A 24280-nucleotide genomic window follows, 5' to 3' on the forward strand; every position below is an offset into this window, starting at 1 on the left:
AAGCAGTGGATTTAAGACTATCCCCAAAACATATTCTGCAGTGGGGTGAACTAACTATATCGGCAGGCATGATGTGATCCGACAGTGGGCAATATTATTACCTTTTTTTTAATTTGAAAACATTTTATAAGCAGAGCAGTAACACTTAATGGTTTGTTTCATACTCAACAGACGTCATAGCTTATAAAAGGCCAGATTGTGATTACAGCTGATGCTACTGAAACGCTGGCAGCAGAACTAATGCTTTAATTATGACCCACTTACAAACAAGCTGGTCATTTGGATGAAAGAAGAAGCTCATTAAACAAATTCTGACTATCAATCCACCAATATAATAATTCTTTCATAGCTGATGTTTTTTTCTAATTACTCCTGGGACATCTGCAAACCCGAAAGTTTGCATTTTGTTGGTGGGGAGAAACGGTGTGTTGGAGAGAATCAAGTCCAAAGTGCAGCCCTCTCTGCTGGTTTCAGAGAGCTAAAAGTCTGATGTAAACTGACTGCAGCTCTTTTTGATGAAGACTTAAGCAGACACACGGTTTGGGGTGTGGGTGGGGGTGGGGAATGAAGGGAAATAATCTCAAGATGATGTGTTGGGGAGCAGCAGTCACTGAACAGGGATATGAGTGTATATGATACCCCAGGTAAAAAGGTCAGTTTGTTCCCGTCCATCCACAGCTCCTTGAGTCCGGTCAGCTGCTCCAACACCTCAGGCTGCACATGCAGAAAGGAGAAAGCAGGCAGTTGTAAGCAAGCTAAAAATGAATCATCAGACAATTAAAAATGAGGTTATCATGCATAAATGATGGGTCAGAGTGGAAAGAAATGGGAACTTTGTACATGTGTGCTTTAAAAAAAAAAAAAAAGAAGGTGAAGGAACAGAGTAAAGGGAGGGGGGGGGTGAGGTGAGAGCCCTGAGCACTGACAGACAGACAGACAGACACTCACCACTTCAGTGAACTCATTACTCCCCAGGTCCAACCGCTCCAACTGAGTGAGCTTCTGCATGCTTCTGCAGACACACAAGGAGGGAACATACAAAAAAAAAAAAAAGAGGGGTAATCAAACTCCATATGAATTTCACGCATTACACTTAAAACAACCTTAAAAAAAATTCCCTTCCAAAACCACTGTCAGTTTTCATGCTGTTCACTCTGGAAAGCACACATGCGCCGCCTTTGCTCCTTTCACCGAATAATTTTATGTGAAAATAAATACCTTTCAGAGCTTAGGCGTGATAGAAATATGCTCTAAATAATGGAAAATGTGACGTATGCTAGCCCTAAGCCTTGCTCCAAATTTTCTCTCACATTCAGGTCACAGGCTCACATTCTCCCCTACACTGTAAACAAGCAGGAATATTTCACCACTTACAGTTTTGAACCTATTTAACTGATCACAGTACAAGAGAAAACTAGAGAGGAAATATTTTTGTAGAGGCGTATTAGTGATTAAGCACTTCTCTTTCCTCAAAGATCGAAAAACAAGATGCCTTTGAGGACATTTGTCCCTTAATGGGAGCAGCAAAAACAAACACACATAAAACTAGTCTGGAAAAGAAAGACATACAGGAATAAAATACATGGAGCACTTGCTCTTTTCCAGTGTTTAATGTGTCTTCTGCTATTCTACAGAGCTGTTCATAAAATACACAGTTATTTACATGCCTGACCTCTGTCACCCACAAATTAACTTTGAAATTTTAAAATGTATATTTCCATGTACGGATGCACCGATAAATCAAGAAATCTTTGTCTTGTGACAAAAATGGGACTTGATTAACAGCAAAAGCAAAATAAAAAGACGAAAAGATGAAAAAATATAAATACTGGTATTGGCTGTCATTTCATCAGTATCAGCCTAAAATTTCACAATTTGTATATCCCTGCTTTCATATAACATAAAAAAGCTGATTAAAAAGTATAATCAAAAGCAAATCAAGAGACCATAAAAATGGTGGTAATAGAAATGCACCTTTGCGACTGCGATGATGACCGAGGAACGAACGGTGCTTTTTTTTCAGTCCAAGAATTGAAACCTGAGGCCCACCAATACTTCTGGTGGAGCCCAACCCCCACCAAAAAAAAGTGCGGGTGGTGGTGGGTGAGAATGAGCTGTGCTGGCTCATCTAGAAAGTGAGTTCACCAGTTAAAATAACAGCACTGAGGGGCTCATGACCCTGACTTGTGGGGAACACAGCAGCCTTCTTTAAAACACTCGCTTTATGCATGTGCTTGGTGTGTGTCTGTGCATCAGCGGGGAGAAATGGAGAAAAGAGGCAACACTTTTTATATAGAAGCCCTGAGAAGGCTCCTGTTGCACCCCTTTGCACACATTTGTTTACATCTCTGAAATCCTTGTGTGTTGCTCTGGCAACACTCCCGATCATTAGTCCCTTTCTTTGTCAGGCCTCCAGACTTTAACAGGTCTGGCCTCTGTCACATAAACACAGCCAGAAAAAAAAAAAAGGGTCCGCTTTGACCAGCAGCACTGGCTACACTGCACTTTATACACCGGCTGGAAAAATAAATGCAAAAAGGGAAAAAAGAAAGGGAGATTATAAAAGGAAACCGGGGGGAGGATAAAAGGCAAGTTTGCTAAGGAAATAAGAAGAACGTTAGATGGCAAAGCTAGTGAAGCATGACAGAAATGAAAGAGTAACAAGAAAGAAAGTAACTCCCCCTAAAATCACCTGGAGCTTTCTCTAATATTTGTGGGACACTGAGTCTCACAGCACACTTCTCAGACAGCACAAAGACCCTCACCACTGTCTCCGTAGAGGATTATAAAACCTGTCAGAGCAAGTGGCCAAGTAAAGGGGACTCTTATGTAACACAGTGGAATTTAATACTACAGTTAGAGGTTTAGAGAGAGAGTATGATTAAAAAAAAAAAAAGGATAAAGGACAGATATTGCAGGGGGTGCAAGAGGAAGGGCATAGTGAGGAAGAAGGGATGATAAAAAAATAATTTCTTGTCACGCTTCGAAAAGCAACTCTGAGCTTTTATTGTTTGTTTAAAATGAAGGTTCAGTATATTTGCTAAATAAGAACCACCTACTTTGGCAGCATCTTTAACTGGTTCTCCCGCAGCTCCAGGATTTGTAGCTTAGTCAACCTGCAAACAGGAAAAATCAATGTCGTAATTAGTTGATTTTCCCCAAAGGGATATTATGTGGAATGACTTTTGAAGCTTAGCGGCCATGATTTTCTCAGCCGGCTTATCTTCCACTAAGCAGCTATGATGTGCAGTTACATGACAGCAAAAAAAAAGTCCGATGCAATTTTCCCTTTTATTAAAGTAGTACTAAAAGGAAGAGATGGGAAGATGGAATCAAGCATGTGAGCAGCTCACATCACATTTTCTGCAATCATAAGGATCAACTCCATCTTTTGTGTAAAGTACCACTAATAAAAGTAATTATTAATCATGCTGGTTTGATGAAACAATCTGTGAAGCCTAACTATATATGGAAAAGCATAAATGTTCACTTTTATAATAAAATCTTTGCAATCATAATGGATAGAAATCATGAAACAAAAAAAATTACATCAACTGTTTTAAACAAAATGAGGATCATTTTTTAAAAAGTTGTGTGGTTTTCCCAATATTGGGAATTGGATTGGAATATGTTTTGAAAAAAAGTCGATACTAAAGATCAATAAGCCAGGGCTTAGAGATAAACAGGCAGTTCTGTCTGTGCTTTCTGTGTTATTGATATGAAATAAGCTAGTCCTTTGCCATAAGCAATATTCTGTCATGGTGCCACCCAGCACCACTGTAGACTACAGCGTAAAGCAAAAATCACTTCTGTTGGTTCATCTCATCGAGCCAGCATCATTCAGAAAACTCACATGTATATGATCAGTGTCACGACTCCATCAACTACAGCATGTTACAAACCAGAGAAGAAACTGACCTGCCAAAGCTGGCTGGTAAAAACTCCAGAAAGGCATCGTTCAGATAGAGCTGCGTCAGACTCAGAAGCTGAGTGAAGCCTTCGGGGAGCCTGACAACACGCGCAAACACAAGAACACGAATCACAACACTCACACAAGGCCTCAAACCTTTGCAGGAAAACTGAAACTACAACTTAACAGAGAACATTAAACTAAAATGTAGTTAATTGGGGCAGAAGATGGGTTAGGTGAGGGATAGCTCTACTCACTTGGATATGGGATTCACACTGGCTTCTACAATAGCTAGGGTTTTGCAGTTCTTGATGTTCTCTGGAAACTCCTGGATACCTAGAGAGAAATAAAAACTCATCAAAAATTACCATCAAAGCAGCATCTGCTTGCTGCATCTCAGCTGTTTTGTTACTGCTGACACAAAATGAATAACTCCCGTCAAAATAAAAAGATGAAAGATAATGAAAACCATCTTGCTTCATGTTTAGCACAAAAGAGACAAGCAGGAAGGTTCTCTGAACTGTGTGTGATCGAGGTATAAGAGGAGCTCTGCACTTTTCTTCTCTTTTTCTGTTTTCTTCTAGCTAAAAAGCAAGATGAAAAGTGCAGAGTTGCACGCGGTTACATAATAAAAGAGCAGGAAACAAAGAACAAAAACAAAAATAGAAGGCCCACTGAGTGATAGTCTGCAAGTTCTCACTAAACATTCACAGCATGTGAACAGCAAGGTGAATGATGTGACAAAGTCTCAAGGTTTATTTCCACCCACTTTTTTTTATGTCCACAATACTAAGCCTAAAGTGCTTTGTGTGGAAGGATAAGCTTAATTTAATATAAACATGGGACATGAAGCTCCGGTTCATGAAAATGCCATTACATCCTTCAGTGTTTGTTTAATCTAGCCTGCCTTTGCACTCATTCATTTATATTAGAACTACCTTTTTAACAGTGACGTGCGGTGAGGGTCGTGACTGGTGAGGCACTGACGTCATCACATCAGATTTACAAACATATAGCTTATTCACCATTTGATTGGCAACAGTTGTTTTGTTTAACATTAACATAGTCTGAAGCAAACATTTTAGCTCCGGTGTTGGTCTTCCTTTAATTATTATCTTCTGCTTCGATTGAAAGTCCAGTTTAGAAAATTCTTTCAGTTGAGTTATGTAATCTTCCATGTTGAACATAAGGCCAAGCAACAGGAAAAACTAACTGGCCTTGCTAACTGTTTATGGTAGCTTGCCGCCGAGGAGTCGTAGAGTCCCTGGGATCACCAGCGCCCCCTACCATGAGGCACGAGAACTGCGTGCCTCACCTAGAGTCTCTTCGCAGCAGTTTCATGATCGCTCAACACAAGAATGCATTACACACACATACAGTTGTTAATGAAAAAAACAAAAAATAAACTGTGCATTATATACACCAGCTAAAATATGGAAATTTAGTTCATATAGTAAAAGTGCAGTGAGACCGGAAAGTAATCCGGTCTCACTGCATAGCATGCCAGCACAGTTAGTAGTCATTGGCAATGACTATACTGAGCCGCACCACCGATTTCGCAAACCGTGGTGCGGCTCGCCGGGCTGGTGCCTCACCGTTCGTCTCTTAGTATTTGACCGGCAAATGCGAAAATTCAGCGATTTTGAAAAAACTAATCTAAAAATGGTGTAGTTAAATGGAAAAGAACTTTAAAATACAAATCACTGAATGAATATAACCATTTAATTTATTTTTTAATTTTATATTTCCACGATGACAGGTGAGGCCGTGCCTCACCTGCCTCCCCTGACTGCACGTCACTGCTTTTTAACCTCTCTGTTCCTGAAAGGGTTTTGCTGAGCGTGCATACTTCTTTTTGGATCTCCTTGGCTTTAAGGTTATCCAGTCAGGTAGAAAAGTGTGCAGCAGCGTTAATTTTGTTGACAAAATATTTTCGTCATAGTTTTCGTCAACGACCCTTTTTTTCATGGCGAAAACGAGACGATAACTAAATTAAAAACTACCTAAAAGGATAAAAAGGATAACGAAATTAATTGACACTTTCATCAACGAATGAAAACGAGACTAAAATGCTTGGTGGGGATGACATCCAATCAGGACTTATTTAGTTAAGGAAACATCCAATCAAACGCACAGTTGCACAAATTTGCTCTAAACTCGGAAAGGCCAAACTAGCCTGTGATTTGTCGTTACTTCCGATAGAACTAAGTTATGTAAACAATGTCAGCAGGGAGAAAGAGAAGAGCCGATGTATGGACACATTTGTCCTTTGACGTCGTCACAAACAAATCGATGTGTAAACCATGTGGGGAGACTATCGGGTAAAAACACAACAAATCTTAAACGACTTCTGCAAACCAGTCACCCAGATCTCCATGCAAAGGTAAGCATTTTAATGTCATGCAGGGTAAAGTGTTTTCCCCAGTTTAGTGTTTGTGTTTAGAGAAAATCACCACACCGCGGTGGATTAGCCTTTCCTAATCTTAGTCCTGAACACTGCCCTGTACCTTTCAGAGCGTGTCCTGCTGTAGAACGCTCACATTATGTCAGTAAGGAATGATCAGGTGTGTGGGAAGCAGGTGAAACGCTAATATTATTAATAATATTCCATAACTTTTAATAAATGTTTAATTTTGTGTAAGTGTGTATAATGCCTAATTCAAGGGAAATGAAGAAAAAGCATTTACATTTTACACCCTTTATATTTTAGTCAACTAAATTGACTAGATTTAGTCGACTATACTCTTATGATAATTCGTCAACTAAAACTATTCAGATGAATAAATTATGACTATAACTAAATTACATTTTCGTCAAAAGACTATGACTAAAACTAAATCAAAATTTGCTGTCGAAATTAACACTGGCGTGCATACAGTCAAACTATTTTCCCTAATTTTGCATCTGTACAACACTAATGGATTTAAAATGAAGCGGGCAGGAAGCAACTGAAGAGTTGGCTTTCGACTTTACCAAAGTACGGTCCCTCGTTTTACACAGGTTGAAGTAATTGGTCAAATGAGCATTATTATAAACACTAGGAAAAAGAAAAACATTTCCTAGTGAAAATGCAATGTGAATGCTGAAAGCTGAAAGATTTGAGCTGCAATGCTTAGAAATGCTTAAAATAGCTGAAACTTAATTTGCTGAATCAGCTTAAACAGCTGAAAACAACCAAAAAATTTTTTTGAAAAGCAACACGGCTCAAATTCTCAGTGAAGTGCCTAAACTGAACTTAATTTGCTGAACAAGCTTAACTGCAGAAAAAAACATTTAACATTAGCACCAACTGCCTATATTTAAACCACCTGCCTCATGTGTCTGAATTTGAATCCACCAATTAAAAACAAGCTGCTTCGAGCTGTCTTTCCCTTCAAAAAGAGAGCGACACAGAAGAAAATCCTGATGACCTAGCACACAAAAAACTTTTAACACTATAAGAACAGGATGTTACTGAAGCAGGACGCTGCAGTAACTCGCAGTACTTTTTTCTGTTGATTTTCAGCTTTAAATTATACAACATTACAAATATTGTTCAACAACAACAAAAGATGACGTGATAGGTGTATGAAGTCCATTTTTAAAAAGCTTTTTGGCTTTAAATAAAATATCTCACCCTAGTGGCAGTGCAAGTTACTGCAACTTCAGCTGTGTGTCCATTTCATGTCTAGGACTGGCAAAAGCGGGCATGCACACAACTTTCTGGAGTGGATATTTGGCTCTATTACACGCTTTGCCGTGATACTGGGTTGTCTGACCAGACTCAGCCAGCACTTTCAGATTAGCATCTATGAGAAATTACTTGGCTGACTGAATGTAATGCGTTTAATCAGCTGTTTTGCTGACCCTCCACCTTCATTTTTCATGAATAATTTTAATCCCTCCATAGGTATTGAGTTAACCATGTCGCACACTGCTCAGGCCTTTTAACTGAGCTGATTTTTTTGGGGGGTTATTATTAATATATTTTACTATACTTAAAAAAAATAAGATGTATGCCTATGTTTCTGAGCTCATTAAGAAATACGCAATGAGATGCAGTGTAGGTTCCAAGAGTTACAAGGCATGCATGGCAAAGTACAACAAAGCAATAAAGACATGCACGAGTCAAAGAAAGTACAGGAAGAGAAATAGAATGAACTGAAAGAAAAGCATGCAGAAAAGCACAGAAAGTTAGAAGAACTTGAGAAAAGATGCAAGAAACTTGAAGAACAGAATGCAGAAATCATTTGTGAGATTAAAAAAAAAAAAAAAGCCCTCACACTACAAAACAAAGATTTACAGGAACTCTGTCTGAAAAAGAAGCTAAAGTGTGTCAGGTTTTTCCTCTAAGATTCTGCCACTTCTCTAGTTCAGCCTGCAGAAAAATCGCCTGCTCTTCCTTCATTTTCAGCTTTCCCCTCAGCTCATTTCTCCACCTTTGAGAACACAGGCTAAGGAGACCGAGATAATAAATAACTCATATGACTGTAGTTTGTGGATGTCTCCCTATTTCCCTTTGCTTACAGTGTCTGTGCAAAGCTAGGCTAACTGTTTACTGCAGAAATGTTAAAGTCTTATAAAACTTGTGGATACTTCTGATCCAGAAAGCCAATTTACCAAAACATTAATTCTTTTCTTAGTGGGGTTAAGATAACTGGTGATTCTAAATTGGCTGTAGTTGTGAATCAAACCACCAACCTTCCGATTAGTAGATGACCTGCTCTGCCTCCTGAGCCAAAGCCATAATAAATGGTGGCCACTTGTGTACGCAGCCCCCTCAAAGACCGAGCGCAGAAGACCAATTCAGGCCTAACAGTGGGTATCTAACCAAGCTAGCATCTCTGAGTAGCACAATATGTATGCTCAGAGTTCAGTTTGTTCTTGTTTCTTATATTTCGTTGTGTTCTGATGTTATTCACCACATACAAGGTCATGTTAATCTGCACTGAAGCTGTACCTGCTGTACCGAGTTACCCTTGAATTTCAAACTTTCCCCATATATTAGTTATTAGTATAATCGTTACAAAAAGAAAAGTAATAGCACAATTCTCCAGAAAAAGCTGAACATTTTGATATCTGAGCAGTTTCTGTAGCACAAAGCATACGGAAGGAGTTAAAGACTGAAAATCGCCGAGAAGGATAACAATGACGCGAATGCTTAACAGCATTCACATTAATAACAATTATTACTAAAGTGAGAATCCCTAGCAATCCTTTGTCAGTGACTGCCTGAAGTCTGGAACCCACAGACATCATTAAATGCTGTGCTTCCTCCCTTGAGATGCTCTGCCAGGCCTTTGCTGATTGTGTGTGAGACTCTGCTTTCAGCTTTGCCTCCCCTAAAAAAAAGCATGAGCTGAGGTCATGTGACCGACTGCCATTTAAGAACGTTGCATTTCAGTGCCTTAAAAATCTTGTGGGTTGCTTTTAGGATTTGGGTAATTATCCATCAGTACCATAAAGCACTACCCTATCAGTTTAGCAGCTTTAGAGCACAGTGTAAGTTATACAGATTTGGCAGTCATTTCATCGATAAACATTAGTGACCCAATTCGACTGGCAACCATACATACCATGTCATTTTGACAAAGGATGTAGTATAAGCGCTTCTTTCCTTCTGAATGTTTTTTGTTTTAATTGGGCCTCTCTGTTCTCGAGTGTTATCAGTGATTTCACCTTCCGTCATCTTCTATTTCTTTTGGTGTTGCTGAGCTCAGCAGTGCACTCCACCTCTCCCACTCTTCACTTACAGCATCTTGGACTACATAGAGTTTGTATAAACAGTGACCAAATTCAAAGCGAAACCTTAGAAGGACCTCCAGATTTATTTTCATAAATTTTTCATTAAATAAAGGGGTACCACAACTGCAGTTTATCAGTCAAATGTCCAACTACTTTTGAGCTGGTAGCAATGACTGTTTAAAAATAGATATAATTACTAGACAGTGAATGCACTTCCCACTCACATTCACAAATACAGTCAATTTAGAATTACTAATTAGCCCGATCCCATTCATGTCTTTGGACTGTGGGAGGAAACTGGAGCTCCCAGAGAGAATCCATGCAGACACGGGGAGAACATGCAAACCTCACACAGAAAGGCCCCGGACTAGATTCAAACCTAGGACCTTCTGCTAACACCACTGTGCCACCCACTCATGTGAGTGTGAATGACTATCTCTCTCCACCCTTCGACAGACTGATGACCTGTCCAGGGTGTACCCAGTCTCTAACCCTGTGACAGCTGGGTTAGCCCCCCCCCGCAATCCTGACTTAGATAAGCAGAAGAAATGGATGGACAGCTGGTGCAATATTTTTGTTACACCCTTTGAATTAAAGCTAAAGTCTACACGTGCTGCCCACTTCATTTCAAGTGATTACACATTGGCGGTTTAAAATTGTGTCTGTTTTATATACCCATATTTTACAGTTAACTGCAAGGTATCACTTTTCTTTTAGTTTACAGAAATTAACTTCTTTATTTGAACGATACAAATAATGACTGTGATATGGAGGTTAAAATAGAAACGATGTATCTGATGCAAACTTCTGAGGAAAATGACATTAAAAAAAATTAAATAGCACAGTCACCTGACTGATTCTATGTGCAGCCTCAGACACTTTGATCTGCAGCTGTTTTTTGTCACATAGTGCGAATGTTTAATATCAAAGCAGTAGATGTTAAACTTTGACAAATGCTGCCATTTCCGACTCTATGAAACTGCTGACAATACACTCTGTAGATATACTATTACAGTGTGTGCATGTGTGAGAACCACCTTAAAAAGGCTTCATCTAGGCCTTTCAGTTTTTTTTCCTGCCACTTCACTCGAGAGTTTGTAGTTGCTTGCAGGTCTGAACTTGTCCAATTCTTTTATTGATCATGTCAGGTGTTTGAGTCATGTTGTGAAATAACATGGCAAATTATGCTGAGGCATTTTTGCCTAGTCTGTCTTTGAAGAAAAAAAAATCCAAACATGGTATCAATGCTTTCATATTTTAATAGTTGTTGATTAATATCAACAGTTGTTATGATAAAAGGACAACTAGGACAGTTGTTTAAATTTGAAAAGTCAAGTTTTCAGGTGTTAGCAACTAGATGTGACGCCGCATGTTAATGACTTAATAATCTGACATTCAAAGAAAAAAAAAAAGAGAGAGAGAGACTTCTAATCTGAGAGGAACATGGAATCATTCTGCTTACTGTTTTTGCTGACATCAAGCTCCCTGAGATTGATGAGGTTTGCGATCGCTGGTGGCAACACTGTCAGGTCATTATCTGGCATGCTCAGTCGGTTGAGTAACTGGCAGTTAAACAGTTGCTTGTAGAGTGAGGGGGGAAAAAAAAGAAAACAAAATATGAGAATCAAGTTCATTTACAGTTACATGTGGTTGGCCTATAGTCTCATGGGAGATGTACAAATGCCCTGGCTTTTAATAAAGTGCAACCGGATCATTTAGAGGCTCTTAGCAACAAAGATGTAGACACTAAAGGTTTCTATACATCACAATGTGTGCCTTACTTTAGGCAGCTCCTCGATCTGGTTGGCATCGAGGTAGAGTTCTTGCAGGGTCTTCTCAAAGCTAAAGATCTCCTTAGGAACAGTCTCCAGGCTGCAGTGGGAGTAGTCCAGCGATGTTACTATCTCCTCCTCGCCCCGCAAGCAGCGGCATGGTACCAGACGAACAAACAGGCTCCGCTTGGACATCCTGAGGCACTATGGAGGGAAAAGGGAGAGATATAAAGAGTGATAAAGAGACAGATTGGTGCCCAGTCATACTTTCACACTTCACCTTTAAGTATCTGGATTTGTGATCACCCATGAAAATTCTAAATAATATATGAAATACTGCCTGTAGTGTAACAAGACTTATAGATTAGACAAAGAATGTAAACCAACAGCCGTGTTGAGTCTTTGGTGACTTCCACAAATCCCTTCAGATCATCATTAAAGGGAGATTTCAACATTTGCCAACTTGTGGCTTAATCTCATATTTACATCCAATAGGATTCTTGGTCATAGTTACATTTATATAAATGCAGATACTGTTCTAAAGGTTTGTTTCTCACACTAACTCTGATAAAACACAGAAATAGGAGGAAGTAGTACCCAGTTGGTTTACAATTCTTTCAATAGCCACAGGGCTGTCTGCTATGTTTACTTTTGGTCATCTTATTTGAGTGGGTGAGATCTGATAAATTCAACCTCCCCAGAAAGCTGTAGGAGGCTTGCTTGCTCTTTCTACCCTGGTCAAGACTGTTCTGACAAGAGTCTGTAATTCCCATCTCCACAGCTGAGGAAGAGGTCAAACTGTCACAATGGACAAAATGTGAGGCTAACAAACACTGGAGTACATATAACAAACCTTATTACTAGAGAATTATGCTTAAAAATAATAATGCAGCCCAAAATCTGGTCCAAAGGACACTGCACTCATGTGTAACAGCTCTGCAGCCACTTCTGTAGAAGGTCCTCTTAAAGCAGTGGTGACCTGCATCATGCAAACTCAATGATATTATTTCTTCCAACATACTGCACTGCCAATTTTTTCCCCAAATTTGCATACATTACAGATGATCACTACCAATGAGCCACCATTCAGTGAATGAATGCACACAAATTATTGAATAAAAGCTTCCATTTTAAGTTTTCAGTGAATATCCTCTTGGTTCCCATTTGGAAAAAGCCATTTTCCACATCTAACATTTCCATAAATATGCAAAATGTGAAGCCATTCAATATCACGGCTATGCCGTCTCTCCACTTCAGTTGAAGGGGAGAATAAAAATGCAAAAAGTAGGCCATGAACCAGCCATTATTTTGGAATTCCTTGTCCTTGACTAGCTCCAACCAAAGCCCTCTATAGCAAAATAAACTGATATACAAGCCAGAAAATCTTTTCAGCCCTCAATGTGGTTGAACAGATTAAAAGGTGGAGAGGAGGGGAGTTGTAAACGGCTGCAGGGATGTATATGTATATTTTTACAGACTGAATCTCAGGTCCATGGAAAGCTTTTCACCAAATACAGTCCACATTATGGAATGTTGCCTGGTCAACAGGGCCTTTGTTTAGACCGTGCAGAGTATGCGACTTTTCCTCCCCCTTGTCTTAATCTGAGTGCTGCCACAGCACATAATCTCAGAGAACTTCATTCATGTCGTATCTTGACTGCCTGACAGAACTGTCAAACTGTGATAGCCTTTTCTTAATTTTTCAGTGCAGGTTATGTTTGGTAGGAAAAAATTTTTTCATTTAGATGTTGTTACAAACAACAATAACATACTTATTCTGGGGGTGACATTAGGTATGATCTATTTGCTCACCACAGCATTTGTCACATTAAAAACTAAACAAAAAAAATCAGTACAACTTGATTACAAGTGAATTTACTCCTAGGACCAGTTCAAAGTTGGCCCAATGCAGAACCAGTGAGCTATTGTTCTATCTGCAACTCATTAATAATGGGTGCATGAATGCACATGCCCACACTCACATGAAGTATGCACATCCAAGAAGCTGTCAGCCTCCCACATGATCTTCACTATACTCAGAGTAATCTGGTCAAATTAGCAGAGAAGATGACAGGGGGCTTGGCTCTATTCATCCTGAGTAAGAAGAACTAAGCATATGGATGACGCACGCTAATGCAGAGTGGGAGGAGAGGGAGGAGGAAGTGCAGCGTGGGTTAACAGAGAAGGTGTAGTAGTTATGGGTTAAAGTGAGGTATGCAAAAAAGGAAAAAAGTGATCACTGAGCAAGAAGAGACATGAAAAAAGTTGTGTGGAGAAATGGATTCAGCTTACAGGACTAATGGGAAGGCAGTAAAATCAAGTACAGGAAGATTAAGAGTGGATGTGCTGAACATGCCAAAGCTGGTAGAGACCCAACTCAGACACAGGATGGGTTCTAAAAGACTGCATCCAATGATATGAAACAGTGATCTCTAAATGATAAAACAAAAGCTTCCAGCTCAACAATGTTTTGAGCTCAACGCTACTGTCAACTCACAACGAATGGTAAGATGCTGATGTTTGGGCCGTATTATGTTGGCTGTGTTTAGTGTTTTGCTGATAAAAATCAAAGTGGCTGACAGGAATTTACCAGATTTTTGCATCTTAAAGGAGAAGTCTGGTTATACACTGTGTTTTTGTGTATCCAAAGTCTTAGTTATCATTTCAGAGCCAAAGGGCTTCTTATGGCTTCACTGCCATGAGGATTAAGATTACATATTCACAATAATAAGAAATTAACTTGTCATTGTTGCCAATAAAAATGACTAAAATTACTAGCTGTATATGTAAAAAAAAAAAAAAAAAAAGAATGTTGCAAAATGTAACAGGATACCTCAGATGACCTTGTGAGACAGGTACTTTACCTATTTTGAAGCAGTTTTTCAATATAACCATTACAGGGTTACTACCAATGCCATGTGGATATAAACACTTCTTCCTACACAAAACATAATCACTGTTAGACTTGCATAATGCACTCTGAACATTTTAATGTGAAAATTATTGATTCATTGATGCACAAATGCAACATTTCTTCAATAGTAAGTGAAACACTGCCCAGTATTCCCCGTTTATCTCCAGCCTCCTTTATGACGGTGTCTGTTACAGTTTCTTATATGCTGCTTTTACTTTCTGCTACAACAGTTTTTTTTTTCTACAATGAAAATGAAGATGGAGAGAAATGGTCAGGATAACCTGCGCTGCAGGGCTGGCTGTCTATTTGGCTGAGGCAAACCCCCCCAAGAGTAATCTGGAAAACAGCACCCTAATGGGAACCGTACCATCTACAACATAGATAAGCTTATCCACTGACCTACATGTTATTGGACTGATGACTGACTACACTCACCCAACCTCAGTCTATGAGGAGCTTTTGACTTCTTAACTAAGAAAATTCAAGACATGCAATAGATTTCCAGACATGTTAAGCTCTTGGCTGACTGAGAGTTTCTTTCTTAGCCTACTTATTCAGGCAAAGCATTTACTTAAACATCATGCTAGTAAGTGCTTAGCCTGATGGCAGGGAAACTGTTAAAAGGTTTAAAAAAAAAGAAAAGAAAAAGAGAGACAGCTTATAAACACTAGCTGTATTTGTTCATACTTTTTCAAAATGGGTGGGCATGTGTGAATAGTCAGCATGTGACTTTGCAGCCACGCTTTCTGTGTGTAACAGTGAATGAAACAATCTAGAGGGCAAACCAGTCACAGATTCCCACTTTATTCTCCCACTCAGAGCCAAAAAACCACTTCCCTGTCACAACCCTCTCCCTGTAACTTAAGTGCCTCTCGGGTCAGTGCTGTTGCTATAGATACTACAGTCAAGAGTAGAAGCAGCTCTTAGACATTAAAAGTCATTCACAAAACACACAGCTGAGCTCACTTATTAACTGCGTATGTGGAAAGCTTTTCACTAATAAACTACAGAAAAACCGTACAGAGGGCTCTATGCAAGTGTGTGAAAATGGCATATTATAAAACTGCCATGCATTTCATGCTTGAATTATCTGTGTGAGTTCTCTAAAAGGTCACCAAGGTCTTCCACTGAGGCCAACAAGTACCCACTGGCCAACTTCTAGTTTATCCAGTAGTAGTAGTAATATGTATTAGTAACTAATTAGTACTTTCCAATGAGCAGTTTCTTATAAAAACACATTCCGATTTGCACTACCTCAGGCTTTAAATTCATATATCAAAATTGGGGGAAATTCCCTCCTTAAATGCTTCCCACAGAAAGGATTTATACACTCTGGGTGGGATACTATTTGTAAGCTTAACTACAGGAGTTGCATGATCCTGTTCTTACCTCACATTGTGTTTTGCCATTACTCTCCAACTAGAACATTGTAGTAATTTCTGCTCTGTCGTTGTTTTGCTTTGTTCCTGAGGATTAATGTAATCATAAACTTCACTTCAACATTAACACTGTAGTTTTTGTAAAAGAAAAAAAAAAAAACATCTGATGAGTTTATTCTGAAACTCAGATTGTTCCTGTTGTGAAATAAAGGCCATTCCATGCAGAAACCTGCCAGAAAGCAGAAGACTTCATACAGCTGTGTGTACGACTCGCATCACAGAAAAGTGTAACTCGCTTTAACCAGAACAAAGAGAGAAATAGGCCGACAAATACATCACACACTAAATTGGGAAACAGTCGTCTCTCAGTTCAGCTATTAGTGGCTTCACTGAACAACAGCCACGAGAACCGGACTGTGTTGGTTTGAGACGGTACTAATTTTGGCCTGGGATAGTGTTCACTTCTTAGACCAAGAGTACTATGAAAGTTTCCTAAGAAAAATGTTTCAATGACGGGCATTTTGAAATCATTATCGTAGCCAGAGATGCTGATGCTTAAGCTACTCAACCAGCCAACTTCACTGCTCGCTCAGTATCTCTCTACAGGAAACAACCTCTCACCTGACCAGTTATGGAGGCTCCGCCACACCTACTGGCACACAGGCACCAGGACTGCTGAAAAGGAGGTTCAATACCTGCGCAAAGATATTCTATTAAAAAAATATTAAAGGATTTGTGATTTATAAGTCACTCACTAATTTTTTTAAGTATTCAATCTTTCCATTTCTGATCATTGTGTATTTAAAAAAAAGAAAACATTTCTAAGTGAAATCACACTTTTGAGCGTAAGGACTGGTTTTGCCAACCTCACTGGGTTATTCAAAGGCCTTAATCATTGTGGGATTCTGGAGAAATGATATAACAATAGGAGGAGTGGTGCTTAATAGATCATCATATTAATCTGAAGAATATCAACACTTAAAATAGACATAGCAGGTATTGTTGATGTATCTTTGTGTGCATTTGTCTTTGTGTGTGCGGCACGAGTTAAATGGAAATGCATGTATAGCATTTGATGGCAGCAAGCGGCTTGTGTTTATTTATAGTATTCGTCTGGTCGATATGGCAGAACGCGATTAGTATGGGATGGCTCTTGCCTTATGAAAGGAGCTTTTGATCCAGATTGCAGGGGACTGTTACATGATTTCTGAGCCACAGCTGAAATTTTACATTAGAGATTATGACGACAGAAACAATGCAACAGTGAGGAAAAGAGGCACATAATGACCTGCAGACCCTGTGGGATATACTTGAACTGGTCCTGCCCGTGACGGAAGAGGAAAGGAAGTCACTTCCTTAATATGGGGTGGAGTGCTTGTCATCTGTAGGTTTGTTTCTATAATGCAGCTCTAGCTCCTTTTAAATGGAATCCTAAGCTTTACCATGAACATTGATTTTACTTTATCACTAATGATGACAGTTGTAAAATAATTAAGACATAAGTTTTTATTTCACTTTTGGCAACACACTGTCAAACTTTACTTAAAGATCCAGTAACACTCCTTTGAATTTTAGTTCTATAACCGTTAAACATTTGTTAGCTGTAAATTTTAATTACAGTAAACACATACATTAAAGTACAGTTAAAAAAATTGTGTACTTCACTAAAGAGAACTTCACAATATAGTCCTTAGTGATATCTTTCCTCAGGACACCTCATTAACAGCATCGCATTTAAATCCAACAGGAACAACAGGAGAAGTGCTGCTTGTCAATAATGCAGAGAGAGATTGAGTTAAGAAGACAACAGTCCAGCAGCTGACTAAGACACACACAGTCAATTTTTTACCTTCCATATTCTTAAACCAAGAAGTAATACGTAGTATCCTGGCAGTTAACAAGCAGGCATTTCCCCTTATAACTAAACATAGGAAGAAACCAGCAACCTAAGCAACAAGAACTGGCTAGAAATACAGCTGAAACAGGTAGAAAGACAGGCCTGTTCTCAGTATCTGTAGCAGGGAAAAAGTGGAACCTGAACTTCCAGTTTTGCTCCCTCTTTGGTTTTGGTTCTCACCAGTGAGCTTAGGTCTCAGTGGTCTTGCGTGACTCTAGAAAACAAAACCATGATTGTTTTCTTTGAATTTGTGGTGAAATGAGGCTGTGCAACCTGATCTGTGGCAAAAAGCTTTTAACAGCATCTTCCCAATTTTCTCCTGTAAACTGATTGGCTCTGACAGAATCAAGTCATACTAATGAGAAGTACATCAATCTGAAAGACTTACATGTGACCCACACAAACTCCTAAATATTAGAATATATTTATGGAAGGTTTTGGAAATGTAGGACATCATCACTGCTAAACATGCTGAAGCTCTAGAAGAAAAAAAACTGAGAACACTGAGCAGTTTGATTAAAAACCCACGCTTATAGTAAACTACACAGTACCGCTAAAGAAAAACAACTAATTCAAATATATGTAGTATCTGTGGTGGAACAAAAATCTGCACATACTCAAGCTTCAACCATCGCAACAATTTGCAGTATTGACTATCAACACACTGTTTAAACATGTAATCCTCCCACACACTATGATGAACAGCTATATGCCCCCCCCACCCCAGCAGTCCACTGGGGTATTCAGTCAGAAAAAGCCCACAAGTATTTGAGCTGTTTTTAACAGAAGTGTCATCCTGGGATGCCAAATCACTAAAAGTTTCAACCTTATTTGGTGCCCTGGGTGTCCACCAATTTAAGCTGCAACAGGATGTATTTCAGTCTTTCTTTTACAACACACACGCAGCCTGAATAATAAGGATTACAAATATTCTGAAGCCAGATGTCTGTCAAAATTACTCTATTAAAACATACAGATATATCTGAGGCAGTCTTATTTTCAACTCATTTATTCAGACATTCAGAACTTTAAGTTTAGACACGTTAGGGATTATGTCCTCTCTGCCACACATGAGGGAGAAGTATGTTTAGAAACTTGCCTTCTGTGCAAACTGCTAACAGTCTGCCCTTTAATTTGCTTAAAATGTGAATGTACAGTATTGTGCAAACGTTTTGAGTCCAAGTGCAAACATACATGGAAATACAGAATATAAAGCAAAAACAGTTTGTACAATTCTAACAGACTTGAAAGTTGTTAGGGCCACTTTTATTCTTCAACACAGCCTGAATGCAAAATCTGACTGTATTTTTGTGTTCATAATTCCATAGTCTTCCAGTGAAACCATTTCTGAGGAGAGTTCAGCAAACAGTAGCTAGATCAACTGAAGGGTCTGATGCATCTCTCAGGTCCTGTTGTCAGGTCTTTTCTTGATTTTTTTCTTAAGGGCATCACTTTCAGGTACTGTTCATGTGCTGCAGATCGTTTCTACATTCAAGTTTTTTAGGCCACTTCTTCTATTGTCATCCACTTGTCCAGTTTCCTCAATTACTTTTAAGGGTACCGTGATGAGATATGCCAAGTTTTTGGGTAATAGCTCTTTGGGAATCAACTTGTTTGCAGGCTGCTAGTAGCAAAGTGCCTAAAGATACAATATAAAATAGGTTCTTTGCTAAGTTGTCTATTGTGTGTACACACAATACTTGTTCATCTCTTGAGTTAGGTGCTATTTTATGCTTCAGTGAGTCACAGATCAGTATCAAATGGTTTAAACAAACAGACAAGAACAAAACAAAACAAACAAACAAAAAAAACATTCCTCTGAAAATGGTCAGGCACAAGGGCTGGATATAAAATGAGTAAAAAGTAGCCAACGTCCAAAGAACAACAACTTCTGAAAAAAGAAATAGTTCAAGAACTATTTTGTTTTTGTTTTTTACAGTGGTCTTGAGCAATATTTCAAGACCACTGTGAAAAAAAAAACAAAACAAAACAAAACACACACACAGTACTGTATCTAGTTAGACTTCCGGCTAGGACTGCATAACAAATGTTAGTGATAAACATATTTCATAAGATTTCCATTTAGAATCTCGCCATGAGAGGATATTCACTGAAGCTTAGTGTGAAGCTGTTGACAACACTGTGTCAGAGTGATAATTTTAACCATTAATACAGCCAAAAATTCCAGCCCTCTTTAAGAAATGTGTATGGTGATTTTTGTCAGACAATGTTGCAGTTTTACCCTCCCACTTCTTTGACACCACTCACGAGTGATGTCAAACAGTCTATAAAGATATGGCTTAACTGTGCTGGGTGTAAATGAATGATTTGGAGGGTGCGGCATCAATCAGGTGTGGGCAGATGTATAACACAAGAGTCATAAATGAATGAATGAATGAATGAATAAATGAATGAATGGAGATGATATGACTGGAATTTGAAAATGTGCTTCTGGTGTGTGTTTCTATATATATGAAGACTCCTCTCATAATCATCTCAGCTTTGATAGTTAAGAAGATAGAAAGACACAGAATGAGAAAGTAAAATGCTTTCTAGACCATCTCTCCTTTCAATATGTCCTCTACAGAAGACTATAATTCTGGTGAAAACAATTACAACATCATTGATGATATGGCCATACATAAACAAAGCATCATCAAAAACCCCAAATACAGGGTCTGAATGATAAGCAACCTTTTACAAAAAAAAGTTAATTAAGCAACTTTCAATTGAGCAGCTAACATTACAAGTCATTGAATAACTCCTAAGTGAATTATGCAGGCTGCAAAATCAGAACAAAAGCCACAACCTTTTATGAACTACCTTGTTATCTTTGAAAGCCACTTCCTGGCTACATAAAGACTGACAACATTTCTGCTGAGAAGTGCAACAACAAGGTATCCTGTAAGATGGGTTCACCACAGTCTTTAATTGACGTCAGCTTTCTGTTTCACCATCAACGCAATACACACAAAAGAAAAGTGCACATTTTCAGCCTTTAGAACACAGTATCTCCCAGTGAGTGTCTTTTGCAAAAGTCCTACAGAAGACTTGCCTAATATAATAAAGAACGTAAGAAAATTAAGTGTTTTATCTGCAGGTAATAATCACAGTTTAAATGAGAGGAAAGATGATTTCTGAGCCACCGCTGCACAGAATAATAGTATAAATATGTAATAAAGTAAAAAGTACGCTAAAAAATAAGGGTGGCGAACATCACGTACATCTATAGTCAAGGTCTTAGATACGCAAATGTTTCCCCTTTCCTCAACATGTATTTCTTTTTCTCGCTTTTCACTTATTACTTGATGCCCCATTTTTACTATGTATATAATGTTTGAGAGGTCTAACCTCAAGCAAAGTAAACACTGAATGAGAAGAGGAAACAATTTCTAAACCAGCTCTCCTTTTAACGCATTCTCTACAGAAGATCATAATTCTGCTAAAAACAATTACAAGATCATTTATGATGTGGCTATATATCAACAAGTCATCATCATCAACCCAGTTTTAAGAATTCAATAGCAAAGAGCTGCAGCAAGATACAATGTTCTGCTGCTGAACTGCTTAAAGGGCTTTGCCTTAACAGCTGCATAAATGTAACACAGTCCAAACTGGACAACTGATGTAATTCTTTCCTGTGCACAGCATGACAAAAGCCTTATATAGATCAATGCATTTGGATGTGGAGATAATCCTCATGGTTATAAATAGCAGCCTGCTCTAAAATTCTGTCTGCCGGTAACTTCTTAATTAAATATGAGATCTAGCTAAATATGAACCTTTGGCATCCATTTTTGCACAGAGGAAACAGTGATACAAACTCTTGTGGAGTTTTGTATTCTGTAGTTAATTTTTCCTTTATTTTTCGGATGCATTTCAATATACAACCTACTCTAGAAAAGTAGAAATGTGTCTGGACAATCAATAAACAAATATTTGACAGCACAGAAAAAAAATGTAGCCATTCTGTTCATAATGAGAGAAACTATTATTTAAAGCCGAGCATCAATTATAAACCCATGCTGTATGGGTAAAGGTAGAATAACACCTCCTTACAACCAGTAAAAAGAATAGAATGTCTTCCTGAAGCACGGTATTATGACTGTGTAAACTATGATGCAAACAAAAACAAATAAACAAAAGCAGCTCTTTCAATCTTTAAAATGTTTTAAATGTCCATCATTCATTTTGAAAGGTTTCCTTTGGTTGAAAACTGCATTTAAACATTAATATGTTACTCATTCTGGTTAAGAAAGGTAAGCAAAACCTTGCATAAAAAAACAAGACAAGACCTTTTACCCATCTTCATCCTTTCCTCCATGCAGAACATTGTGTGTCCATTAAAGCAAATGTGCTTTTTCAAATTCTAATTTCTTTTATCTACACTCGGCTTAAATATCATTATGCTGTGGAACAGCATGTGACAGCCACAACAGCAGCAGGAGACATAAGGTGCTCTGGCCCAATGCATTGAGCATTTGATGCCGAGTCAAGCACGTCATCCGTTCTACTCAAAAGATGACTCCCTCATGACACTCTGAATACATACAGCTACCATTTTCTCTGCATTGGTTTATGTGCTTCGTAATGAGGTACTGGCAGACAATTAGAATTAGCATGATGAACAGTGAGATCAAGGGCTACAGGCCAACCTTGGCTTGTGTTCAACTCATATGAAAAAAGCTGGAGGGCTATCTGCTCATATACTAGGCTGCTCCCACAGATGGCCAAGAATCAAAAAGCAATGAAATGATAGTAAATTAGCAAGTTGGACACAAGCAATGGCACTGAATCATCAAAATGAATGTAAATATTGGTTTGAGTAGTGCTGAATTATTCTTCTTAAATGCATTCGTAATAACCACAGTAACTGATAACATCTATGGCAAAAAACAAACAAAAAAACAACAAAGAACTCGATGAAGAACGGTACATTCAAAGTAAATACAGATACGAGACTGAGGCAAGGTAAGTATGATATAGTTGCTTCTTTGTTTCTATTTAGCCAAGTGAGAGGGAGGGGGGAAAAAAGGGGGAGGGTGATAGAGTTTGCCAAGTCTCAATAACCAGGTCAGACACATTCAGGTCAGAGCTATGTATCCATGTAGACAACTGCCGCATTTTCCTTGTTTGCCTTCTGCACAGCATGGAAATGGGTAACATTCCCCTTTGTCTTTTTAAAAGTTATACAGTCTGATCATTAAATGTCATTTTAAAAAAGTCAACTATGAAACTGAGGACAGACAAAATGAAGGATACATGCTTTCTTACTCTCATTAGCTCAGTATAACCTTGTACAAAGGGCTGTTATCAGTCTATCTTTTATAGAAGAAAAAAAAAAGGCTGTTCATTTTCCCTTAAAAATAAGTGAGACCATGTACAGACTATCAAAGTTACTAGAACAGACTAGCTGTAGTCTTCATTTTCAACCATTTCTACCTACAATGGCAAAAACACAAAAAGAACAAGCTGATAAAATACAGTCAAGCAGACGCCTGGATTTTTTTTTTTATATCTTGTAGCTGAAGAACATCAACTTCAAGGAACTCTTAGAGCAACAGCATGACTATACAAGCAGTCACAGGAAGGTATAGATTGGCAACTGTTAATAAAGAAACACAGTGAATACTGTGTTAAAGGCTTTTCTAATATAATTTAGGTGAAACAAAAAAAGGTCTTCAGAATATGATCATAGCTCTTATACACTTTAAAGTGGTGAAATTAGTAGATGTGGCCTTAAAAGCAGTAGCCATCGCTAATGCATGAATCAACAATAGTTTGTATCAGTCCTGAATAATCCTCGACAGGCCCTGTATTTATCACTGTACTGAAAGGCTGCTTACACAGTAGCTCCATCATCATTATGTGACTCGGCATCAATGGCTTTCTGTCCTTTGTAATGTGATGTACTTATTATGGATAGAAAATGACCATTGAAATGAGGCACTTGTTTATTGACCTTGGTTTAGGTTTCCAGGTATCAAATGAAGATTGATGAAAAGCCCTGCATGCAAGCAAAGTGGGAAAGGTCAAGCACTCAAACAAGTAAATGTTGCATTTGAGACAAAGCTCTAAAAGCCAAACCTGTTCTCACACAGAAACTGGTTAAGAGGTTAAGAAGTGCCACCTGTCATCACTATTCAGGTCACAAGACATGTCCGTCCACAGTGTCCTTGAGACAAACTGACTTATGGTTCATAGGAGCTCCTTTAGACATTTAGAACTGTGTTTTCTATAGTTACTATTCTGGCCATATAGACCAAGTCAACTTGTGAGACTGAATTTTGATTGTGAAAGTGGTCACAAATAAGGATAATGCAATAAAAATTCACAGTTATTAGATTTCAAACACAGAAGAAGCGTTCTGGTTAGTCACACTTTTTATTTGTTTGTTGGTCCCGAGACTTTATGTCAAGTTCAAATTTTTCATCCAAACTTCAGGCCTTCAAGAAGGCCATAAACCTGGATGGATTTCATGAAAAACCTGACACTTCCTGTTGGTCATCACTGTAAAAGCATCTTTACAATGTTTTGCTGCCCAGGTTTACCTGTGAAGCAGCCACATTAAGTGCTTTTATACAGCCGGCACAGAGTAAATGATACCTGTACCCACGAAGGTCACAGTAAAAACACTATAAAGTCAGGCAGTCTGCTGCCAAATTAACACAGCATTAGCACCAC

The 24280-nt window shown here is 38.5% G+C and overlaps 1 protein-coding gene across 2 annotated transcripts in view; it reads right to left on the bottom strand.

Moving 5' to 3' along the window:
* The window catches only part of erbin (erbb2 interacting protein), a 54010-nt gene that overhangs the window by 19020 nt on the left and 10710 nt on the right, over nt 1-24280 (bottom strand). For both annotated transcript variants that reach the window (XM_030742173.1, XM_030742172.1), the window contains exons 2-8: nt 11416-11610; nt 11097-11214; nt 4168-4246; nt 3919-4008; nt 3060-3116; nt 949-1012; nt 640-714 (exon numbers count right to left, since the gene is read on the bottom strand). In XM_030742173.1, the coding sequence (XP_030598033.1) occupies nt 640-714; nt 949-1012; nt 3060-3116; nt 3919-4008; nt 4168-4246; nt 11097-11214; nt 11416-11601 (669 nt within the window). In that variant the 5' untranslated portion in view covers nt 11602-11610. The remainder of the gene's footprint in view (nt 1-639; nt 715-948; nt 1013-3059; nt 3117-3918; nt 4009-4167; nt 4247-11096; nt 11215-11415; nt 11611-24280) is intronic.

Source organism: Archocentrus centrarchus, chromosome 12, assembly GCF_007364275.1.
Source record: "Archocentrus centrarchus isolate MPI-CPG fArcCen1 chromosome 12, fArcCen1, whole genome shotgun sequence".
Classification (NCBI taxonomy): Eukaryota; Metazoa; Chordata; class Actinopteri; order Cichliformes; family Cichlidae; genus Archocentrus; species Archocentrus centrarchus.